Below are 23590 nucleotides of genomic sequence, written 5' to 3' on the forward strand. Positions count from 1 at the left end.
AGGGGCATAGGACTAGAGATCGGGTTCCTAACCGGGGCGCCATAAAAACCTACAGAAACATTCATTTCGCCAGACAAAGGTGCGCCAGGAAGTTTTGAGTGCATAATAGAACTTTTTGTAGCACCAGTATCCAGCAGAAAAGGCTCTGACACACCTGATGTAATCACCTCAACATAAGGTCCATTCTGATCTACTGGAACTGAAACAACTCCCTCTCTCTGTCCATGGCTGTCCTAGCAATCGTTACCCTCAATTTCGTTCTCTGCATAGTAGTCATCAGCATAGTACTGAGCTGTCCTAGAAGATGCGTTGTTCTGTTGGTCAAAGCTATTCATCGATTTCTGAGGCGGAAAGGAAGGAGCATTCTGGGGGACATTTCCACAACCCCTACCTCTAGGGTTTTGCTGAACACCTCTACCTCTCGCACCAGAGACACCATTCAAACGTCGTAACAAAGCAGGACAGCTATTCTTCAAATGACCCTCTTCCTTACAATACGCACACTGATTCGGACCATACGGTAAACGCTGTTGAGAAAACTCGTTTCTTTGTGAGTCCCTCGAATACTGCTGTTGTTGCTGATAATCATGCTGGCTATTATTACGAGGTGGATAAGCTTGCTGCAGAAGGACTTTAGTTTTCAAATCTTTAGTCTTTTTGTCTGCTTTCTCTAGCTCATCTTTGCGCCTATTTTCGTAGTACTGGGATGTGGCTAAAATCTGCGCTGACGTGGAAACAGCCCAAGCACTCTCTGAATCTTTCAATTTATTACATAGTTCAGGAAGCAGATTATGCACAAACTTATCTACAAACAATCTTTGGCCACCCTCGGTAGCCATATCCTGACCACTATGATCGACGAAAGTCTCTTCAAACCTCGCGAAAAAGTCAGACACATTCTCATCTTTCTTCTGCTTGCATGCAGATAATTTGTCCCAATTCACACGCAATTCAGGCATTAAAGTCTTCATATACGAGATAATTCTACCAGGGAGTTCTGCTACCAAAGACTCAGGTTTGGCACCACCAACTTGTCTAGCATCAGCAGTGGCAATATTGACCCATGTATCACCCAACTCTTGGTCATGGTCTGCATGACAAATCTTTCCCCATAGAGGCTGTGGAACAACGTTCCCAAACAACATGTCTATATCGGCTAAATTCATGATACACGAACTGGCAGTCTGGGATAACTCCTTATAATACCCAGCAGGGTTTTTGCGTGGATCGGGCAACGTCTGTTTTAGCGCTAACACTTCAGATCTTTTCCAAGGGACATGTACCCATACACGCTGGAAATGCGGCGGAATTGCTGGATTCGCATTCGCATCACCTTCCCTCCAAACTGGAGGAACTTCTCTCATGGGGTACTGTCGCGCCTTTTTCTTACTTGGCATGTCATTTTCAGATAGTAACCGGGAATTGCTTCCTTTACTCCTATATGACAACAACATTTCAGTTGCTTGTTCAACATCGGCACCTACAATCATGCCTTCTGTGAACTTAAACCTTACACAGAATAATTCACTCATGTTGTACCCTCGATCATTTCCCTCCAGGTCTTCTGAGAGGAATATACACATTTGTTCGAATACATATCTCTGTGTAGAGGCTTCCCACTGACTAAAGACTTCCATTACGGACTGAACATCATACTTTACAGTATCAGTAACCCATTTACGTGCTAACTCGTTCAGCACTTCTCTTTCCTGATAATCAGGCAGTTGACTCCGCAACTGTCTACGTTCCGTCCTAGGGGTCATCTTAGGTGACCCAAAGAAAGGTGAGAAAAGACCAGTGACAGTATTGGTCACTCTCTGTCGAACAGACGGAGAAGCTGGTGGAAGGGCAGAAACGCCAGAAAAGACAGGCTGATGTAAAGTGGAAGTCGAGGCAATAGCAGAAAGAGTATCAGGATAAGCAATTGGAACAGTAGGCGAAGTTGTAGAAAAAGCAGATGGAGTATGTAGCAAAGGCAGCGGCCCTTGAGAGGGCTGCGCCGGTGAAGTAGAAACCAGCTGAAGAGGGGCTGGTGCTTGTGTAAGAACTGGAGTTCGTGCGCCGGGGCGTGGTATAACGAAGCGTTGCGGGGGTGCAACAGCATTTTGTGCATAGGGGGGTGGTGAACTCAGTAAGTGGGACATTAAAGGATCCTTCTCAGGTGTCCCTTTTGAACCTGGTCCTTCACGTGGCAACATTGGGTAGCATTTGTCTACTGCTAACTTCCTACTTCTGAGCATTTGTTCACTCTCTTGCTCTTCCTCATTATCCCTGTATGCAACGGCAGCTTGTACCATTGACATACCTCTTTTATTTTTCTTTGCTAATTTCATTTCTTTCTGTTTGGCTTCTTTGCGCCATAGGCGAAAGGAGTCAAACATCGCCGGCCGGGCTTTCTTCTTGAACAGTTTGGCCTCGAGATTATCTAAGATTTCTGTGTCGAAGCTACCATATTGTGGCCATTTTAAAACACCATCTTTGCGGGTGTATTTGATCCACACTTCATTGTATGAGATAGGGCCTACGCCGTGCTTCACATAGAGCTCATATGTTGGAGTTCCAATTGGAGGAACCGGACACGAATCCTCTAATCGGGAGTCCCTACTACAACCAAGACAAAACAAGTTTCCAAGTCTGCTAAAACCAGGCATCTTCGCTCACTAGTCTAGCTTCAAACTTCAAAGGATTATCGATTACGATATTCTCGTGAATACACGAGCCCCTTGGCTTTGGCGCTTGCAAGTTCCAAATCAAAGCGTATCTCAAGGATACCAAAAACTAAGAACAAAACTAAGGACTGGGAAACGCTCCACTTCTACTTAACTGAAGTATCGATGATCGATGACGTCACTAGAAGACTCGTCTATCGTTTCGCTCTACCAAGTATCGATGGGTCCAAAACAGGGCGATAGTCAGGGCAGCAGTCCTTCGTAGCCGTCGGGACGCGGGGAACCTCGCAGCAAAGACCTTCGGAACCACGTCGACATGCAGGGGTCGCTGAAGTGGCTGGCCGTCCTCTGGAATTTTCACACGAAGCTCCTCACGAACATCTTGCTTGGACCGTCACCGCTTGATACCGCCCCGAGTTGGGCGCCAAACTGAGGTACCGGGTTTTTAGAGACCCGGTGGTGCCAGGGGAAAACACCCAGAGACCTCTTGAGTTCTTCCTGTTTTGGACCACAGAAACACAGAGTCTTCTAGGTGATGTCAGGGATCGAGTTTTATTGGCTGCAACCAAGTAACAAGAGTCCTAGAAGTACAACAGCACGGTGTGTAGGTTCTCAGGAGACTGTTCGTTTTTACAGAACCGGCCTTCTCCTTTTATACAAAAATATTACCTTCAGGCAAGAATTCTTAGGTTTACAGTACGGTCATATACATATTTTCACAACAATGAAAAAGCAAAGTCATGATGGCCAGCCCATACTTTCATGTGTCCAGTTCAAGATAGATTACCCAGCCAGGCCCAGAATTTCCATCAGATATCGATGGAACCCCAATAAAATCGGGCACCTCCTCATCGTAAAACTAGCCATAAACAAGAGACAGGTGTGTGTATGATAAAGCATGGTTTGTATACAGTGAATGGTTTATGACATGTTGTGCCTTGATGCTAATCTCGCTCGGCCAGTGGGTTTGGGGACTGCCCGAACAGGTTTGGCTGAAGGCAGTGGAGGCAGCTCGCCCAGGTCATAGAGGAGTCAAGAAAGGTGGATGTGTCCTTCCAGCTTGAATTCGGCCTGGGTCATTTGACTATGTAAGGGCAACCACAAGATGCATGCCGCTCACAAAATGGAGCCCGAGGGTTCGACACAGGAAGTGCGATTTAGGGGTGTTCCTGCCACCCAATCGTGCTGCAAATGCACATTTATAATGTCCTAATCATTACCGGTCTGCCAATACCAAATTCGTCATGGTATGATGATATTTTGTGACACGAGTGTTGGGCTTCGCCTCCACATATAGCGGGGTCCGAGATTTACGGAACCACACCTCCATAATAGAGTTGTGCTACATTTGTTTATACAGCAATGCGCATTACCAAAACCCGAAGTCTTCAATGGTAAGCACACTAGACCTGCAGCTCATCTGTTTCATTTCTTTGTTAGCTACACCTCAATTCTTAATAATAACTCTTAAGGAACGGAGGATTAGATTCATTCCTAATTAACAGCTCCTGGTAGATCTCACGAATAACTATAATTTTGGGTTGACCTCCTACTTACTTTGGGAGCAGAGTAGCCATTGTATGACCATGTAAAGCTGGAAAAGGGTGTACTGTAATCTACCTTACTTTGTTACTGAGTATTATTGAAAATGTTATATAGGTGAGCATTCAAAATACTTCCCTAGTAATTGTATATATTCTTGGTAACTTGAATCAGAGTGGATCCTACAAATACTGTGCCGATCACTGCCTCGAAGGCCCCGCTGAACAAGCCAGTATTCAATCAAAATGATTGGACAATAATTTACACCTGCATGCCATTGAGCACATATATTCCATGCAGTTGGGTATCACTGTGATTACATAAGCAATCACCAGGAAACACACAAAACAAGCACAAAAACACAGACAAAACGTCACACATACATTCAACAAATCAGACTTTTCTATTTAGGAACTGTGAATGTGGCTCAGAAAACTCTAAAGGTTACTGCAAAGAAAAAGTTAATTTTTACATTTTTCTACATTGATACCCTTTTATTTGATTCTACTGTTTTGCCGATGCTGAAAGGATAAGTTCACTAAAAGTATCAGGTAACTAATTAGTCAAAATTTCCTGGAGGAACCGTGGACTAAAATGGAATATTTGAAACTAGAAGGTACCAGAACTTAACTGAATTTGGTACAAAAAGGCTCAAATACCACATGAAATTCGATTCTACTACACCATGGTGTGAGCCTTCTGCAGGAATAAGGTATGCTAACGCTCAGGAAAAGTTTTAATAAAAGATTCAAAATAAATCCCATGTTTCTGTGATTAGGCTGATGCCAGGGAATGTGTTTGAGTGATGGCATTCTATGATTGGAAGTGAATAAAATGCCTTCTCGAGAACATTAAACCGATCCAGTCTAAGTATTGCATACATGCTCTTGTTATTCCTACTATTATTGATGGGAGAGGGTGCGCACACCTCTCACTAGAAGGAAATTGATTGAATTTTAAAGTGAAAGAAAAAGATAGCCACTCAAATTAAGATAAGGTAATGATCTGCAGTCTAAAATTCTAAATCTTCTCTGCAGTTAACTGTTTTTTTTACTTACATCATTCAATATACTTTAATTCACCCTAAACATCAATTATAGATAATGCCAGTCTTGAGGAGAAATAATACATTTAGGTGACCTTAAGGCAACATGATCTACCAAGAAATTCACTATTATTTTTCTTTTCAATAGGATGAGATTTCATGAGTTTCATGGCATAGGGCTCTATAATGATGCATACGTACAAGACAGTTGCCACCCCTAGTGGGCAGCTGGATATCTCCTGTAATGATCATATTTCAATCGCCAGTGTGAAAAGAATTTATATGGGGTACACAGGAGAAATTTTAGTGAACTATATAGAAGTCAATAACTTGGAAGAAAAGTAGAACATCCAATAAATTATTGTTTGTTACAGTATTGTGATTAACGCAAGGAAATGTATCCCTAAAATTGGGTTGAAGATATATGAAATATGTGAGTTGCACGACAGAATGTTGAAATAGGCCTGAAGAACAGTTTCTGCATCTTGGTGTCACAGATTTAGAACAGCACACACGGGTAAGGTTTTTTAGAAATTATTTATTAAATATAAATAAAGCTGTTGGTGCATTTAGAGAGTTGTATGAATATATTTACATGAAAGTACATCATCACTTTGTGCAAGGACCGTTGTTTCGTATTAATATCGACCTTGTTCTATGTCTCACTGCTTTTGGTTGTTGCAGCTTAAACTATATCTGCTCGTGGAGATCAAGGTTATCCAGGTCTTCTCGTACACTGTCAATGTAGTGGTCAATTTCAGTAACCCGGCTGCGGTTCCTGTCCCATTCGTTATCATGAACCTGTGAGAAAAGGAGAACAGTAATGATGTTGAAACTGCAGGAAAATGCTGGCCATGAAAATTATGCAAACATTCTTTGGGATCTTGAATTTGGATGTTCAGAATTAAAGTTGGTTTTATTTTTGTGGTGCAGTGTGCCAGATACTTACAATCTGTTCACCAAAACCTTCAAGCCTCATTTCTTGTTCAATTAATTTGGTGCTCAACTGAATGGGGTCATTGGTATGCAACTCCATGTAGACCTACACATACGCTGTGCTCCAAGGAGTCTTGGAGATTCAAGGAAATCTATAGTAAGTTGTATCCCCTAACCGAGTCTCCCAAGACCTATGTTTTGACATTGTTTTTTCCGCTGAATACCAGTACAAAACTGAACATAAACACATGGCATACAGCAAATACTATTACAATTGTTAAATATATATTTTTTAAATTATGCCAACCATATGACATTTTGCTGCTGGTTATTCAAAAATGGCAAGTAGAGGCAAGGTGCAATGGACCTTCCTGAGAGTGGCTCATCTTACATGTGGTTACAGCAGACCTGATCTTGTGAAGACTTGAATCTCCTATTGGGTGCCAAAAAGAAGCGGTTGATGCTGAGATCGTAACCTACTTGTACTAAGTACCTTCACCTACACATCTCTTAAAAATTAAAAGCTGGTGATCAGACAACAGTACAAAAGGGGGTGGTAATGGACGGAGCATCTGAACCAATCAAACACTCACACCCAGTCAAAAGATCTGGGTTTAATCCATCACCGTTCTTTAGCCCACTCTGCCACCCCAGGTCAGACATGGCTATATGCAAATCAGTCTGACCCTGTGCCTCATGGGAACAGTCCAATCTTGATTAGCAGAGCCATGTTAGCAGGCGGGTTTGATTCTGTTGACACATGCTGCATTGTTGGTGATTTGGATTGGGACCCACTTTCTCCAACCCCATCATGTTTCCTTTTTCCAGTTATGGCGTTAAGGGGAGTTGTTTTGTTTGCTTTTAGTTTTACGAAAGTCGGTTGAGGCCCCTGTGTACTATCGTTAAGAACTAGCGGACTGGCGTTAGATACCAGGTAGGGCGATGTAACAAGGGAGTACTTGTGGTTACACATACTATTTAGGTCATCTAGCCATAGGGGATTAGATGCTGTACTGGACGTTTTCGTAGAAGGATCCATGCTGATAGGGGTATGTTTAAAGTGAAAGAAAACAAGACAAACAGCTGTGGCTAGGGGAATATATTGAGTATCCGCTCCCTTGTAGGAAGGGGAAACAGTCACAGTCCAATGTGATAGTCAGTGGTGTTGGTAGTAAATGGCTTTACCTCTACTTAGAAGACCAAGGGGGATAGCCCGTCCCGGCCTCCTCTGGCCTCTGAGGGCCACAGAGGGCCCGCCCTTTGCCCGGGCTTAGCCCGGCGCGGTCCCGCGCGCGTTCCGCGACGCGGAGGAAGCCTCCTCCTTTTCTGCGCCTCCGGGCGCGCTTCACCAGGAAGTGACCCGCTCGGCCTGCTGGGAGCTGTAGTTCCCCGGCGGCCGTGAAGCTGGAAATCACAGGCGGCAGGGGGAACAGGCAGCGTTTGGGCCCCAGCGGCGGCGTGTGGCGAGTGGCGAGTGTCCCAGGAATCCCAGGTAAGTTCTGCAACAGAGTTAGTGCCCCCGCTCCTCAGTGGGAGCCTCCTCCTTTTCTGCGCCTCCGGGCGCGCTTCACCAGGAAGTGACCCGCTCGGCCTGCTGGGAGCTGTAGTTCCCCGGCGGCCGTGAAGCTGGAAATCACAGGCGGCAGGGGGAACAGGCAGCGTTTGGGCCCCAGCGGCGGCGTGTGGCGAGTGGCGAGTGTCCCAGGAATCCCAGGTAAGTTCTGCAGCAGAGTGTGCCCCCGCTCCTCAGTGGGAGCCTCCTCCTTTTCTGCGCCTCCGGGCGCGCTTCACCAGGAAGTGACCCGCTCGGCCTGCTGGGAGCTGTAGTTCCCCGGCGGCCGTGAAGCTGGAAATCACTGGCGGCAGTGGGAACAGGCAGCGTTTGGGCCCCAGCGGCGGCGTGTGGCGAGTGGCGAGTGTCCCAGGAATCCCAGGTAAGTTCTGCAACAGAGTTAGTGCCCCCTGTGGACCTTACCAGAGCGAGGCACTTCTCTAATAAATGTTTAAAATTCAGTTTTCCATCAAATAAAATGAAGGTCACAAAACTGTCTATTAAAAGCTGCAGACCCTTTGGGGTGCGAGCGAGGAGTACCTTATCGTCTGCATAAAGCAGAACAGGAACTGCTCTTGTGTCTATCCTCCGGGTATCTAGTCCTTTTGTTCTATCACTGCTCTATGTAAAGCCCACTGACATGCCGTAGGGTCGAAGAACATTATATAAAAAAAATGAATACAAGTAATAAATACAGTTGAATCTTCTTTGAAGTGTACAACTTTCTATCTTTTTTTGGCAAAAAGGAGATACTTGCCCTCAAAGTTACCTTGTCCAAATTAGTTTGAGAAATAGCACTGACACACACTTCTGGCAGATTTAACCCCTTCCAGGCTCATGACGAGCTGGGCTCGTCATGGTGTAGCCTCCTCGCACACTGATGACGAGCCCAGCTCGTCATGAAGCATGGGATTTAGTAAATCCCAGCATAGAAGGAGAATTCCACTAGCGCGGATGTGGTTAATAACCTTTACAAACACTTTTAAAATCTTTAAAGAGCATGGAAGAAGCAGTAATCCAATTAAATAAATGGAAGCTCCAAATGTAGATCCTTCACTGGAGGACTAAAAGGCTTTGAAGGAAAGAATTCTACAACCCCAGATGTTCACTTACAATACAACTGAAAACTATCTCAGCTCTAGAGTGTATGGAAAAGAGGAATCACTACTAGAAACATTTGACAGTGTCTATATCATATTCAGAAATTGGATTTTCCTTTTTTGCATAGACTCCTACTTTAACCTTTTCCAGCAACTTGAAAAAATATATTAAGTAATGATTATCCTGTAGCGGTTAAACAATTTTCTCCATGACCCACTATTGCATCTTTTAGTCTAGATGCTATGAGACAAAGGGGCATATGTAGGAAGGCGTTTGCGATTCGCAAATGCCGGAATTCGCAAAATTCCGGCGTTTGCGAATCGCAAACGGCCATTTGGTATGTAGGTGCCTCATAGCAAAATAAGGAATCGCAAAAACTGCGATTCCTTATTTTGCTCAAGCATTTAATTAATCGCAATGTTGCGATTCCTTAAATGCTATGTAGGGGTGACTTTTAAAATGCAATTTTGGCTGAAGGAATCGCAAAGTACCACCTACTCCAAATAGATGGTATTTTGCGATTTTCTGTCAAAATGCAATTTTTTTAAAAAATTCAAAGTGCCATGTGGCGCATATACATGCCCTAAGGGCATGTCTGTGCACCACATTTACTTACAGGCACATTCCAGGGGTGCAACAGGTGTCCTTTAAACACCCTGGCACCCTTGGAATTGCAATTCTCAAATTGCGATTTTCTCATAGAAAATCGCAATTTGAGAATGTATCCCCATTCATTGAATGGGACACTCATTCCTTAATTGCGATTCGCAATTTGCTAATCGCAATTAAGGAATTTGAGCAATTCGCAAAAAAATTGCGATTTTTTTTACCTACATTCCATTTTGCACTTCTCAAAGAGCGATTCCTTAAAAATCGCTATTTGAGAATCGCAAAATGGAAATTACCTACATATGCCCCAAAGTGTTTGCAGTTTGTGTGAAGAACCTGGTGGGGGCACAGGTTCTCCCTCTCTGGGAAATCCCTGAAGTAATTACTTGTGGCTCTAGCAGAATGCAAGAGTCAAATGATCAAATAAGGTACAAGACCACTATTACTTGGAAACCTGAATCTTGCCAAAAATGAGCCATAGCTGTATGAAGTAGCAGATCCATTGGTTGTTCTGAGCAAGCCAGTATTTCTATGAACAGACTGGACTTCTCAGCAGAAGACAATGAAGAGTTTGATATTTCTGAAACTTTGCAAATAACTACAGGATTTAGTTTGTATTCCTTCACAGAGGGTGTATAACCCGCTTTAAATTCAGCTTCCATCAAATTATTGACCTGCTGGAATTCTGTAGGTCTACTGAATAAAACATAGCAGTTTCCATAAGAGGAAGAATAATGTCTGCTGTGAAATGTTTTTCTTCATTGTGCACAGGGGGTGGCTCAGAGAACTCAAGTCTTTCACAATTTCAGCTAAATAATGCCTCGAACCCAAATGTGCCTTTCCTAGGATTCTTCCTATCAAATGTTGCTCATCCAAATCTATTCTAATCACTCTCTCTTTAGCAGTCTTAAAAATAAGGTCTGTCATAAGAGACATGGGAAGCAGTGGAACCAACCTATCTGAAGCTAGGTATGTGTTGCAGTCTGAGGCTTAGAAGGTGGCACATTTGACAAACTTTGAGACGGGAATGCAGCAGGGAAAAGTTTACAACATCACAATACTGATGCCAATGTAAGATGAACAAATGTGCCCTGAACCTGGGTTGAAGGCACTGTTGTTTTCATGGCATTGACGGGGGCCATTTGAAATGCAACTTGAGAGGTTGCTGGTACAGTTCACAATATTTAAAAAGAAGCAGTGCAAAAAGCCTTCATCAAATGTAAATGTAGTGTATTTTGTAAAGCGCACAGCTGCCCCAACGGGGCGTCCCGGCGCTGTATAACGCTGTGGAACCCTTCCTGGCTCTCCCGGTGAGATGCTCCTCCTGGGCACCCCCAAGGTGAAGCCAGGCATCCCAGTGTTGTAGGGGCCGTTGTGGAGATTAAGCAAGCTATTGCCCAGAGTTGCAGCGTGTGACCCATGATTAGAGTAGGCGCCGAGGCGAGAATTATCGAGTCCGCGGACATTGAGCCCAAGACCCTGCCGCGTCGGGACTTGAACCCTGGCCCCGGGCCTGATCTCTGCTTCAGAGTCTGCTGCTCTAACCAGTGAGCCACACTTCTCCACTTCATCAGTCAAGCTTGAAGTCGCCAAAGAGAGACTTACCTCAAACTTTGGTTTCAGTTTCCCCAAAAATGTAATTTGATCAGAAGAGGGACGTCACACTTCTACAGGCGTTCTATAGTAATTTCTAAATCATTGATCAGATTCTTCTTTATGGTGGAAGGAACAGGATGGATATCTGTTACCTATTATTCTTATGGTAGGAGTGAAGATGTGATGGTTCTTCTTCCTGTACTGTTGAATTGACTCAATGATGAGGTTGACCCCCATCTGGAGAAACAACATAACTTAGAGCTCCTCTCCTGTTGGTGCACAGAAAAGAACAACTTTGTCTCTCTGTTAAGAAGTGTTTTAGGCTGAATAATTGCACACAGATCAAAAACAGATGCCACATTCAAGCTGGAAGAGGATCGCTCTAAGACATAGGCCTCTTGCATGGGCCACCGGGTTTAAAACCTAAGGACCTGTGGAGGCAGCATGAATCTAGCTGGAAAAAAAGAAGTCACTGCTTTAAAAAAAGGAAAACTACTGGGTGGAAATGCCCTGGAAAGTATTGGATCCTGGTGCCGGTGCCATGTGGGAATAAAGGGAAAGAGGTCAGTGGCAAAGGCAGTGAATTTACCGGCTCAATACACCACTAATGGCAGCGATGTCAGAAACTGTGAACTGAGCTGCTAAGAAACCATTGGACACTGCATGGAGACAATGAAGAAAAATCTACTGAATCCAGTCTGCATCTGGAGAAGTGTCATCATTGAGGGCGAGGAATGTGCAGGACCTTGTATCAATTAGAGAGTATCTAATGGTATACGCAGGAGAAATATCACAAATGCAGCAATGGTTTAGCAATAATTTGCCAGTGGTAATATTAATCCATCACTGCCTTGACTTGTGCATTCCATTTCGTAAAAAATATATACATTTTTATATTCCTCCTCACCAAGTTGGTGAACCATTTTCTCAAAATAGCACTATCTATGGAAACGCTGTGTACATCATAAGCTACAGACTATTCTGGATTTCACTTACTTTCTTTATCAAGTTACTGGACCAAGTATTGACTTTGTTGACCAGCTCATCTTCTCGGTTGTCAATTTTCAGCAGATGTATGTCATGCGATGCGCCTACTGCATTGACGACAGTGTCTTTGTCCACAAGCAACTTTATGAGAAAAAGAAGAATGATTTGAATGAGTTAAAAATGTAATCTTTCAGAAAAATCAATTAGAAAGAGAAAGAACGAGGAACAGTCTATTGCTTGGGAAGTGTGCGTGCCTCTGGTTGGGCAAATCCTATCATGTGTCAACTCATGATCAGGGACCCATTAAAATTGGAATGCTTAGTGACCTCATCAGGGCTACAACACACTATGTAAAAGATACACAGGAAGTACCTAATTACTCAACAATCCAAAAAGCATTTTAACCTTCTAAGGTGTTTTTCAACCCTATATTGATAGGAAGCGCAATACATTCTAAGCCTCAGAGTGAATTTAAGATGATGGGACTTAGCGTGACGATGTAACGCCAGGTGGAGTGTCTTTATATTAATGTATATTTTATTTTATAGAACATGAAAGCATGCAATCTTTGTATAAAATAATATCTCTAATTTTCCCATTACAGCCAAGTTGTGGCATTTTTATTCACCAATAATAAATTAATGAGTAAGTTGGTCAACTGTGGTAAGTTATCATAGCGGAGATGTGAATTCATAATGCCTTCTGCCAGCAGCCAAGGTGAAAGTCAGGCCACATGGCATAATTACAGTGGCAGTTTATACAACAAGAACAGCTTTTTGTTTTTCTGATCTGTTTTTCTGAATGAAAAGTGATCAGGAAAAACCAGTTACTGAAGGCAACATGTTTATTAATTTCCATTCTATAGGTCATTACAGGAAAGACAGACTATCTCCATGTTTCTACACTTTCTAAGCCACAATTTATTTTCAGTCTAACTTATATTAAACTGATTCTACTATGTTTTGCTACAAATTACCAATTGCGCTTTGTATGTTTACTATCGCACTACAGATTCTACTTTTGTTCTACATATTTTCATGTAACCATGAATTATAAGGAGTAAAATACCCTCTGCTGTATGTTAAAAGCATACTGCAAGTCACCTTAGACTCTCCTGACCTTACAAAGGAATTCGTCATTCAGCCTCATTCTTCCATATCATCAAGAAACTCCATAGTGGCCTGCAATATCCTTAAAATGTAAGTCAGGGGTATTTTATCCTATATATAAAATTGGTCAAATCTCGAGGTGTCCAACTGCCATACTATGTAGAAATACACAAGTAAAGCAGCATAACATACATTTAAGCAGTGATATTTTGGGGTAAAAAGAAATGCCTTGTTGGACCATGTTATGGAGACAAAGGGCCTCATTTATGAGAAATGATGCATCGCTGCGTGAAAGCAGCGATGCGTCACTTCTCAGTGCGCACCCCTTGCGACATTCCTGATGCGTCATATTTACAGTATGACGCATCATGTTGCAAGGAGTTACAGATACGTCAGTATTTCTGACGTATCTGTAAGCGCAAAAGTGACACATTGCTGGAGTGTGTCACAAAAGTGACGCAACTCCAGCAATGCGTACCTTCATATGGGGCAAGCCCCATGTGAAAGGGCCTGCGTCAGTCTTACGCCTGCTGTGAGGCAGGTGCAAGATTTTGACGCAACAGCATCTTATAAGTGGCGCAGTGAAATCTCATAGATTTCACTGCGTCACTTCTACGACCCTTCCTTGCGTCAATACGCCCCCCTTGCATACATTATACCTGGCGCAGGTATAATGTGGCGCAGGGGTTTACAAAGTGACACATCTAACTAGATGCGTCACTTTGTAATTATGGCGCAACAAGGCACATTTTTTATGCCACTGGTGCATCACAAACAGTGACGCACCAGCGGCGTAAAAGTGACGCACAGCCTCATAAATGAGGCCCAAAGTCTTTACTTATTGAGAGCTCAGTGTTGTAACCATGAAGGAACTCTGAGGCATTAGACTAGAGATATGAGGGGCTGAAAGCATATGTGATGAAGTAGGTTTTCAGCATTTTTCTAAATGTCAGAATTGCTTCAGTGTGTTGTGGGAATGGACCCCCAGGTGTGAAGCAGTGATTTTGAAGGAAGCTTCACCAAAGAGGACATTCTTAGGACTAGGGATTAAGAATAGCTAGAGAGAGAAGACATCCACCCCCTTCCAACCTCCCTTTTCTAGTGCCACTCCAAATTTGACTTTCTATCCCAAGGCTGTGAGTACTTTCTATAAATCTGTCCAAGAAACAAATATAATGAAAGCAGAAAAGTTCCAAAAAGAAAACCAGGTTTAAAACAAATACTAGAAGTGGTACTCACTAAGCGCAGGTCATCCGGAAGTTCCTCGTCGAACTCTCCCCTAGTGAATTGCTCCAAGGTGGCGATCGCCGTCTCCAATACCTTTTCATGGTGGACATTCTCCAACTCTCTATTGTGTGCCATTGTAAGCGTAAGAGTTAAGGATGAAACCTAACACTGGACAGGCTACTCAAACTGCTCCTCCTATGGGAAGAGTGAAGAGGTCAAGGTTCACACACTGGTTATGAGTCTCTAGATCACAGCACTGAGAAGCACCCATCAGTCTTCCATTTGAGATAGAGATTGAGAATGGTCCCTGTGCAAATTGATTGGTTGATTACAAACTAACCAATCAGATTATACCTGAAGCAGACCAGTCAAGCCACTTGTGATATGTGAGTGTCCCCTCTCTTCTGGGTTAAACACCCACAAAATTAGTAACTAAACTGCCTCTACTGAACCGATAATGAGTGGCCTTGTAACACAGTCCGGCAAAACTGTACCAGGCTTTACCAATGACATTTGGTATTTCTAGACCTGTAGAGGATGAGTCCAAGTTTTAACATCTGGCATGAGAAATGACAAATAGAGGAAGCTATGCTACTAGACTATTTTCCACATGTTTCCCCCAAATTTCCACATGTTTCTTGGAGGAGGATATGTGTCCAGAAATACAGGCGCCCTTGTAATCCCATTTGTGACCATGGGAGGGACTCATCTTCTTCAGTCACCAAGAAGATTAGTTTACTCATGCGAGAGCCATTGATTTTCAAGAATCAACACGCACTCACAAGGAGAGAGCCAGAAGAGCCAATACTCACACCTTATTTTGACATTGAAACGAGGACCCACCTCTAAATGTAATTGCTTTCACCGTATAGCATGTGAGAGAAACAAAGGACAGTTGTATCATACAATATCAACCTACAGTTATATAACATCCAGTAAACTGCCCACCACAACATCTTCTCGATCAGTAAGTATATCATTACTATTCGTAACTCCATATCCACTTACCTTGCGATGTGGCAGATGCCACAGCATGCTACTGCCACGTTTGCTCACTTATGACGTGATCGCAAAGGGCCGGTTTTGAAAATCTGAGGGCAGATTTACAAACCCTTTGCGACACTTTTGCGCCGCCGTTGCATCACTTTTTGTGACGCAGCGGCGGCGTAAACAATGAGCCACATTGCGGCCCATTTACAAAGTGATGCATCTAAGGAGGTGCGTCATGTTGTAAAGCCCTGCGTCACATTATACCTACGTCATGTATGATGTATGCAGGGTGGGTGTTCCTACATAGGAAAGCCTCATAGTAGTGACGCAGTGAAATATACAAGATTTCACTGCTTCACTTCTAGGACGCCACTGCGTCAAAACCTTATGCCAGCTTGAAGCAGGCATAAGGAGTGATGCAGTACAATAAGTATAGGCCTCCCATGCATTGCTGGAGTTTCGTCGAGCTTGCGACAAGACTCCAGCAATGCATGACTTTTGTGCGAACAGATGCGTAAGAATTTCTGACGCATCTGTCAATCCTTGCGCCATGGTGCGCCGTATTGTAAATACGCCGCATCCATGGTGGCGCACAGGTATCGCAGACTGGCGCAAGAAAACTGACGCTTCTCTACAGATGCGTCAGTTTCTTGTAAATCTGCCACCTGGTATTTGTTCCCGGAAGACTATGGAGTTTGAAGCAAAAGTCTGACTTTGATTGCTAGCCATGGAAATCTAAGATATTGATTGATTTTCAAGGTGGAAAAAATGCATGCAGAAATATGAAGCAAATATACATTTGTTAAAACGTCATTTAAATTAAGAAAAATATAAGCCTGTCATTTTAAGCAAGTGATGAAACAAGTGTTAAATCCCACATGAATAATCAAGTACAAGAAATTAGTTGAGAATTAAGGCGGTAGATAAATGTATTTACGCCGTTTTTTGAACAGTGGCCCCCAGGGACTTGATTTTCACTTGAATGAGAAATGAGCATTTGCACATTTAATGTTTCCTTTTTCTTCCTCCACAAACAAGATTAAAATATTTCTAAAGTCAGCGTGGAACATGGAACGTACACAAGAATGCCCAGTGATGGGATCTTTGACAGGATTCCACTGAATGAATGAGGGCATAAATTAATTAAAAAGCTTTTATAGCACATATCTACTCCTGCATATGTTCCGGCGCTAAGGAAATCGAAAGCATTTCGGGGTTTATTTATGAGCCCTTGTGTCACTTTTGCGCCGCCAGTGCGTCCCTTTTTGTGACGCACCAGTGGCGTAAAAAATGCGCCATGTTACACCATATTTACAAAGTGACGTATCTAAGTAGATGCGTCACCTTGTAAACCCCTGCACCACATTATACCTGCGCCAGGGATAATGTATGCAGGGGGCATTCCAAAGCAAGAAAGGGTCGTAAAAGTGACGCAGTGAAATCTATGAGATTTTCCTGCGCCACTTATAGGACGCAAATGTGTCAATATCTTACGCCTGCCTCATGGCAGGCGTAAGACTGACGCAGGCTCATTTCACATGGGACTTGCCCATGTGTAATGACCCATTTCTGGAGTTGCGCCACTTTTGTGACGCTCTCCAGCAATGCTTCATTTTTGCGCCTACAGATAGGTCAGAAATACTGACGTATATGTAACTCCTTGCGACATGTTGTGTCATACTATAAATATGACGCATCATTGGTGTCACAGGAGGGCGCAATGAAAAGTGACGCATCGCTGTTTTCTTGCAGCGATGCGTCACTTCTTATAAATGAGGCCCTTGTTACTTTAGGCTCTGGAGAAGAGCCAAGTTCTTAATACCTTGAGGTACAGGGCAGCAGGCAGATAGCCGCTATATCACTTAATAGAGCCACCAATTCTGAGTTCAAAATTAAGAAGTAAACTACATTTATTCTTATGATTCGAGGGCAGAGTTGTCAAGGACAAGGCAGCTTTGTAAGCTGCATGGCATGTCCCTTGAATTATGGGGGGAAATATCCCGCTCCATAATCCTATAATGGATCCAGATGCAACAGGAAGGGTGGACTGTACTTCCATGATGTCTTACAAGGGTTCTGTTTAGCAGGCCTCAAGCCACAGGAGAGGCATTGATTCTAGAGGTGGAAAATGAAAAGATAAACAGTGGAAACAATATACTTGGAGTTTCCTATTGTTTCAGTTAACACTTTCCAATATGCTTCAATTAACACACCTTGTAGGGTTCCATAATTCTTCAGGTAGTACACTATGCCGTTTTTTGTAATGTCCAGCTATCACGCTTTACTATTTTTTTTCAAAAGAAACCCCAGCTATCACTTTACATTTTTCCACAATTCTGCTGTAAGTTTACTTTGTAATCTTTCAAAATACCATTAGTGTGCACACTCTGGACTTCCAAAATATCCCAGTTAACACATATTTTCAGTTTTAGATACTTCTGCAGCCAGCACAATATACTGTCTTTGATAAAGCTGCTAGTTTACAATCTTCAAAAATTTAATAATGCTCTTTTAAGCACAGCACGTGGTCTTTGTCAAACTCTGGCTAACTGAGCAGTGGTTCACTTAGTACAGTCACTTCAGTGGGGTCAGACCAGCTGTGATGTTCATCCAACCCTTAATTCCACTGACTGGTCTTGCTCACAAAGGAGATTGCTTTAGCACTAGCAAAACTGGGTCAATGAGGCAGGTCTAAAAGATGGAAGGCATGAGGACAAGAGGGCTTTCTGCAAATGGGAAGTCATGTGATGGCTCCTGTTCTTGTCTCCAGTGAAAAATGTAATAGAAAACGTACCGTTTACTTTAGAGATGGCAACCCGCCATTAAGGATTATCCGCAGGGGCGTAGCTTTTGTGAGGAGGGGGGGGGGGGGGGGGGCGTTGTTTGTAGTGTTACACCCCTCCCAAAAATGCATTTTCTGGTAAATAGTTGGGTACAGGTGCTTACAGTCGGGTATGGTGAGGTGCCTGTTAGATTTCACAAGGAATGTTTACGCACACACACACAGACAAAAACACACACATACTCTCTTACTTTCTCTGTTTTGAAAGGCTTCAAAAATGTTGGTTATTTTACTAAATAGTGTTTTCTCTCTTAGTACCCCTACTAATCCCCGTTTGTCTTCCTTTCCACTGCCCCTTTAGCCCCTCTCATGCACCCTGCTTGTCGTATAATCTATTTTAACATTATATGCCAGCGTGATTGTTGGAAAATCTGAAGCTCATACCTCCAACAGTCTTACTGACCAACTACGCCCCTGATTATCTGTTTGTAATGCCTCAGACGTTGGGATATTGAGACCTTTGTGCTTCTTCTAGACAATCCTCCAAGAAACAAGTGCGAGGGGAGTAGCCGGCCAGACAAGAACCAACCAGTGGAGCCTCTTCAGCAACCTAATTAAGACATAGTTGTAAGGATCACCTGGCGAGCTACACTTTATGGTGCCTTAAGCAACATGTGGCTCACAAGCTACACATTTGGGACTACTGCTTGACAAAAAGCCTGGAAATTACACTTGAAATACAACCACCCTAAACGGGCTTCACAGTTTCAGATAGTTGATTCACACCTCTGTGTGCGAATTGTTTCTTAAAAGTGATACAAGATCTACCCCAGGTTTTTTCCAGTTCCAAGAACTCTTATGGCCAGGGAAGGGAGTACTTTGCATAGTACTCAGAGGGCTGTTGTGCAAACACAGCATTTGCTAATACATTTCACACTGTTACTGCCGCACAGGCAGTTTCCCAGAAGTGTTGGGGAACTTTATAGATCTCTTCCTGGAAGACCGACATACCAATGCTGGTGTGCCTAGAAGCCTGTCTACCTGCCTGTAGAGAGAGGGAAGTAGCTGCATGCCCTGCAAGAGGGCAGATTGTCTAGGAAGCAGCAAGGTGCAGTGCACTGGCTCCCCGTCAACAAGAGGATCACCTTCAAACTCCTTATCCACGCACACAAAGCCATACACAACACCGGACCAGCATACCTCAACGACCGACTCAGCTTCTCCACCCCCACCGCTCTGCCAGCCTTGCCCTCGCCACAGTTCCCCGCATCTGGAAAACAACCGCAGGATGCAGATCCTTTTCCTACCTCGCCGCCAAGACCTGGAACACTCTCCCTACCAATATACGACAGACCCAAGACCTGCAGGCCTTCAGAAGACTCCTCAAGACCTGGCTCTTCGATCAGTAGCAGCCCCCCAAAAACCCCTAGTGCCTTGAGACCCTCACGGGTATGTAGCGCGCTCTACAAATGTACTGATTGATTGATTGATCCCAGGTGGTTGTGGGTGCACCCAGAACAGCAGACTGCTGGAGAACGATCCGGGAGGACCCAGGCATTAGAGTGGTCGCCCCAGGGTCACCCGATGGTTACAGGCAGCAACTGCAACTCCGAAACAGCGTGATTGCCAAGATGTGATAGGGGTGTGATCGTTTATCTATTTATGCATTTTTATATAGCGCAAATTTTACCCAAAGGTGTGAGAGCGCTTTACAATAGAACCAGTTACATTACATAAGGACTTAAGAGTCAATGAATGACATAAAAGATACAAACAGATAAACTCTAAATTCACATAAGAATGGTAGTAAGTACATAGGTTTACTACAGATACTAGTGGTTAGAGTTACATATTTACACAAGTTGCAAATTCACTCAAGGAAAAGATGCAAACAGATAAACTCTAAATTCACATAAGAATTGTAGTAAGTACATAAGTCTACTACCGATACTAGTCGTTAGAATTACATATCTAAAAGTAGCAAATTCATTCAAGGTTACATTTTAAGAAAAGATAAAGCGATTAGGGTTGGACAAATATATATTACATATTTACACAGCATGATCTTCTCGCCACTGCTGGGGTTCTAGGGGTGATCGTTCAGCCAGGCCTTCAGGGTGTTGTTGCACTCACAGGTGGTGATCTTTGACCTAGAGGGATCCCTGAGCTGGTGATGTCCAAATGTTCTCCAGGCTTGATGGGATGGTGGCTTACCAGCTGTGCCCTAGCACAATGAAGTGGCTGTCAGTCCTCCTCAAAGCAGCTGTGCGGGGGAAGCAGGTCAATCGTGTGTTGCCAACAGTCTGTGCGGGGAGTGCAACTGCCTAAGTTGTGAATAGCCTTGGTTGGGTTACATCTGCCAAAATTGTGGCCAGCCCGCGTGGGGCTAATCCTGCCAAAGCTGAGACCAGCCCGTGAGTGGCTACAACTGCTGAAGATGTGACCTGCCCATGCAGGGCTACATCTGCCAAAGGTGTGACCGACCCATGCAGTGATGCATCAGCCGAACTCCTGATCAGCACACATGGGGCTGAAACTGCTGAGTTTAGTAAGACCCTGTCGTGGCTTTGCCTGTGGACCCATCGTCAAGTCCCAAAGATACCAAATCAGAAGCGGCACCTTCCGCTCACATAAGAGCCGGAACAGGCGGACCACTGAACGCAGCCTGGAGCTTGAAGCAGAACAGAGGCAAAGACTGACAGCCTGCCTGAGTTCCCTCACTCATCTGAGTGTGTGGGCAAACTCTAGGTATCGGGTGGGTTGAGTGAGACCTGAAGGACTGAGATCACCCTTGAGCGGGTAATGGGCTGAAAGACTACGTGCAGATGCTATTTTGGGGATGATTTAATCTGCACTTGTTAGCCACTAGAAATAAAAGGGGAGCTTCCCAGTACCAGGAAGAGAGCCAGGGGCAAGGAGGGCAGTAAGGGAATGGAGTGGGCACAGCACCTGTGCCCAGAATTACTAACGTGTTTTGCTGCTAGTAGTGTGTACTATTGAGTGCTGGTATGTAATAAAGTACTTTCTTTCTTGTAAAGACAAGCAAGGATCCGGCCATACTCTGTTATTGATTGCAGAATGATTGTTGAGCTCAGGCAACCCCAAACTACTTTTCCGAGAAGCCTATCACTGATCACCCTCACTACCATGGAGGTCAAGTGCCAAAAAGTGTTATACTTGGCCCAGTTTGCAGAGCCACAGTTGAGGCTCAGTAGACCATGCTTGTGACGTGGATTTCCAAATGTGGTCAGAGAATAGCAAATGTGTCACATTCCCTTACACCACCATAAGACACTGTGGGCCTAAGATACATACATGGAGGTTTCAAAGAAAGGCCCAAATTGTGCACTGCCCTTTTGCAACCTGTCTTCCATTTTGCATGTAATCCTAAGATTGATTGTCACATGTCAAAATGTCTACTTGGAGAGGGTCATAAATCTACCAGCCTAATAAGTACTAATTAGACAGCTACTACTGTGATTGGCTACAAACAAGGATGGTGTCTTCTAAAATAGATTAGACATTTATCCCTCCATTCACATTCCCAAATTAGAAACCTTCATTAAAGGAGCCACTATTCCTTAAAACGAAAAGGTCTACCTTAAAAAAATATTTTTCCTATTTGAGATTAGACAGTGGGCTGGGCATGGAATGCTTTCTTGGATGACCATCTGCTCTCCTCGAGGGCACCCAGCATGATTCTCAAAGGAGAAGCTGTCAACAGGGACAGCTTCCTGTTTCCGCATCAGAAACCACCCTAATTGGCAGTCAGTATCTAATCAGTGGTGTCTACCTTAATTGTGGTTGCAAATCATGAATGCATTTGACAGTGAATCAAAGAAACGTTTGGTGAGTTGGAAAGGCGTTTGACTTAAAAGTTTTAGTAACTGGTAAAATCACTCTTGTGGTTGCAAACCCTGCGATTTTGTGAATCCTTGTTCCTGTGACTATGATAGGGCTTTGTAGATCATGCCTTATTTTGGTTAATGGTACAGAATCGAACAAATGTCTGTAACCTGATTATTGAATATTCTTCCATACCTCTTCATTTATAACAGCTTTATGATAAGGTATTAAGAGTTTCATGCAGATCCAAAGGGTGTGGGGGAAAGTAGAATTGGGGTGTCAAAGCAGTTTTGATTTACTGATAACTTTGGCACTGTTTGCTGGATTTGTAAAAATGTGGGTAGATACTTAATATGTTTAGCCTACTCCTGATTTTCTCAGTTTCATTCAGGCATGTCAAGGGGACTGTCAAGGAAGTGTTCATCTATACTGCGATAAGACCATTTAGAGCGCTGTGTGGCAATAGAAGTGTATCGACAGGATCCGTTAAGATATTGGCATACTGTATTTCTGATGACAATGTTATATGTGTGTTTACTGTGCTTACAGATATTTGAAAACAATAAAACAGATTTGAAATAAAGAAGTGTTCATTTGTCAAAACATTTGGCAGAGTTCCATGAATCTACATAAATGTTGGCAGGTATTTTGAAGGTTTATAGTTTTGTCATTTATGTCAAGTTTTGATCAGATTCGTTAGGGTGGGACAACCATAAATGGGGGCAATAAAATTCAATTTACTAATAACTCTGATGCTGTTTGATGAATCTGCGTGAAATATGGCAGCTAGGTAATTAAGTCCAGTACAAGGCCAGGCAAGTCTTATGATCATCCTCCACTGCGAACGGCCAAATCGGGTTAGCCACAGGGCCTCGCAAAAGTCCATACATAGAGTAGAATTGGCTCATTGCAGGTGGATATAGTACATCATTAAATAAATCCATGAAAATCACAGAAAAAGGCACTGTTAAAGGTCAGCAATGGTTCAGCAAAAACAGAAACAAAAAAGCATTGGAATTTGCCCGTTGTGGTGTGCAATGACCAATGGACACCATAACTCATGCCCTCTGCCATGCTCAGTACACCCGCTAGCTCATTTCCTGTTAAAAGATAAAAAAGAATGTCTAAAGAGAGCAGCCATGACATGGGCATAAGTTTACGGGTTACATTCTGCATTACACTGCTTAAGTGGAGAAATCCAGAGTTCTTTGATTTTGTGTTAGCTCAACCATAACTAACTTTTAACTTTGTTTTTTTAGATCAGTGAATAGATAGACCGATAGACTTAATCTCCGACACAAATGGTAAATTTGAGCAATAGCACTGGCAACTGAAACTGCTGGTGAAAGAGAGTGCCAAATGAGTTTCCATTGCCATATCCTATTTATTTGCTGAAACATAATATTAAAAAGTGACATCACTGAGATCCACATGTTGTGTTTTATTTTCTCAAAGACTTAATCATGGTTAAATCCTGTCCTTTCTTTCATTTAGTTTTGCACTGTAAATGGGGTTCCTTCTACAAGATTCGCACAGCTACAATAACTTGTGGGAATTGTAGTTTATCGAGTCACTAGTGAGTCAATCAAAAACGAAATG

The 23590-nt window shown here is 43.3% G+C and overlaps 1 protein-coding gene across 2 annotated transcripts in view; it reads right to left on the reverse strand.

Moving 5' to 3' along the window:
* Positions 1-5775: 5775 nt before the first annotated feature.
* DRC3 (dynein regulatory complex subunit 3) overlaps positions 5776-23590 on the reverse strand; it is a 185479-nt gene continuing 167664 nt past the window's right edge. The window contains exons 11-13 of one of the 2 annotated variants that reach the window (XM_086942404.1): positions 14386-14509; positions 12047-12178; positions 5776-6057 (exon numbers count right to left, since the gene is read on the reverse strand). In XM_086942404.1, coding sequence (XP_086798530.1) covers positions 5947-6057; positions 12047-12178; positions 14386-14509 — 367 coding nt within the window. In that variant the 3' untranslated portion in view covers positions 5776-5946. The remainder of the gene's footprint in view (positions 6058-12046; positions 12179-14385; positions 14510-23590) is intronic. The other variant, XM_086942403.1, reaches the window with a different exon arrangement.

The sequence above is a fragment of the Lissotriton vulgaris genome, chromosome 10 (assembly GCF_964263255.1).
Source record: "Lissotriton vulgaris chromosome 10, aLisVul1.2, whole genome shotgun sequence".
NCBI classification, from domain to species: domain Eukaryota; kingdom Metazoa; phylum Chordata; class Amphibia; order Caudata; family Salamandridae; genus Lissotriton; species Lissotriton vulgaris.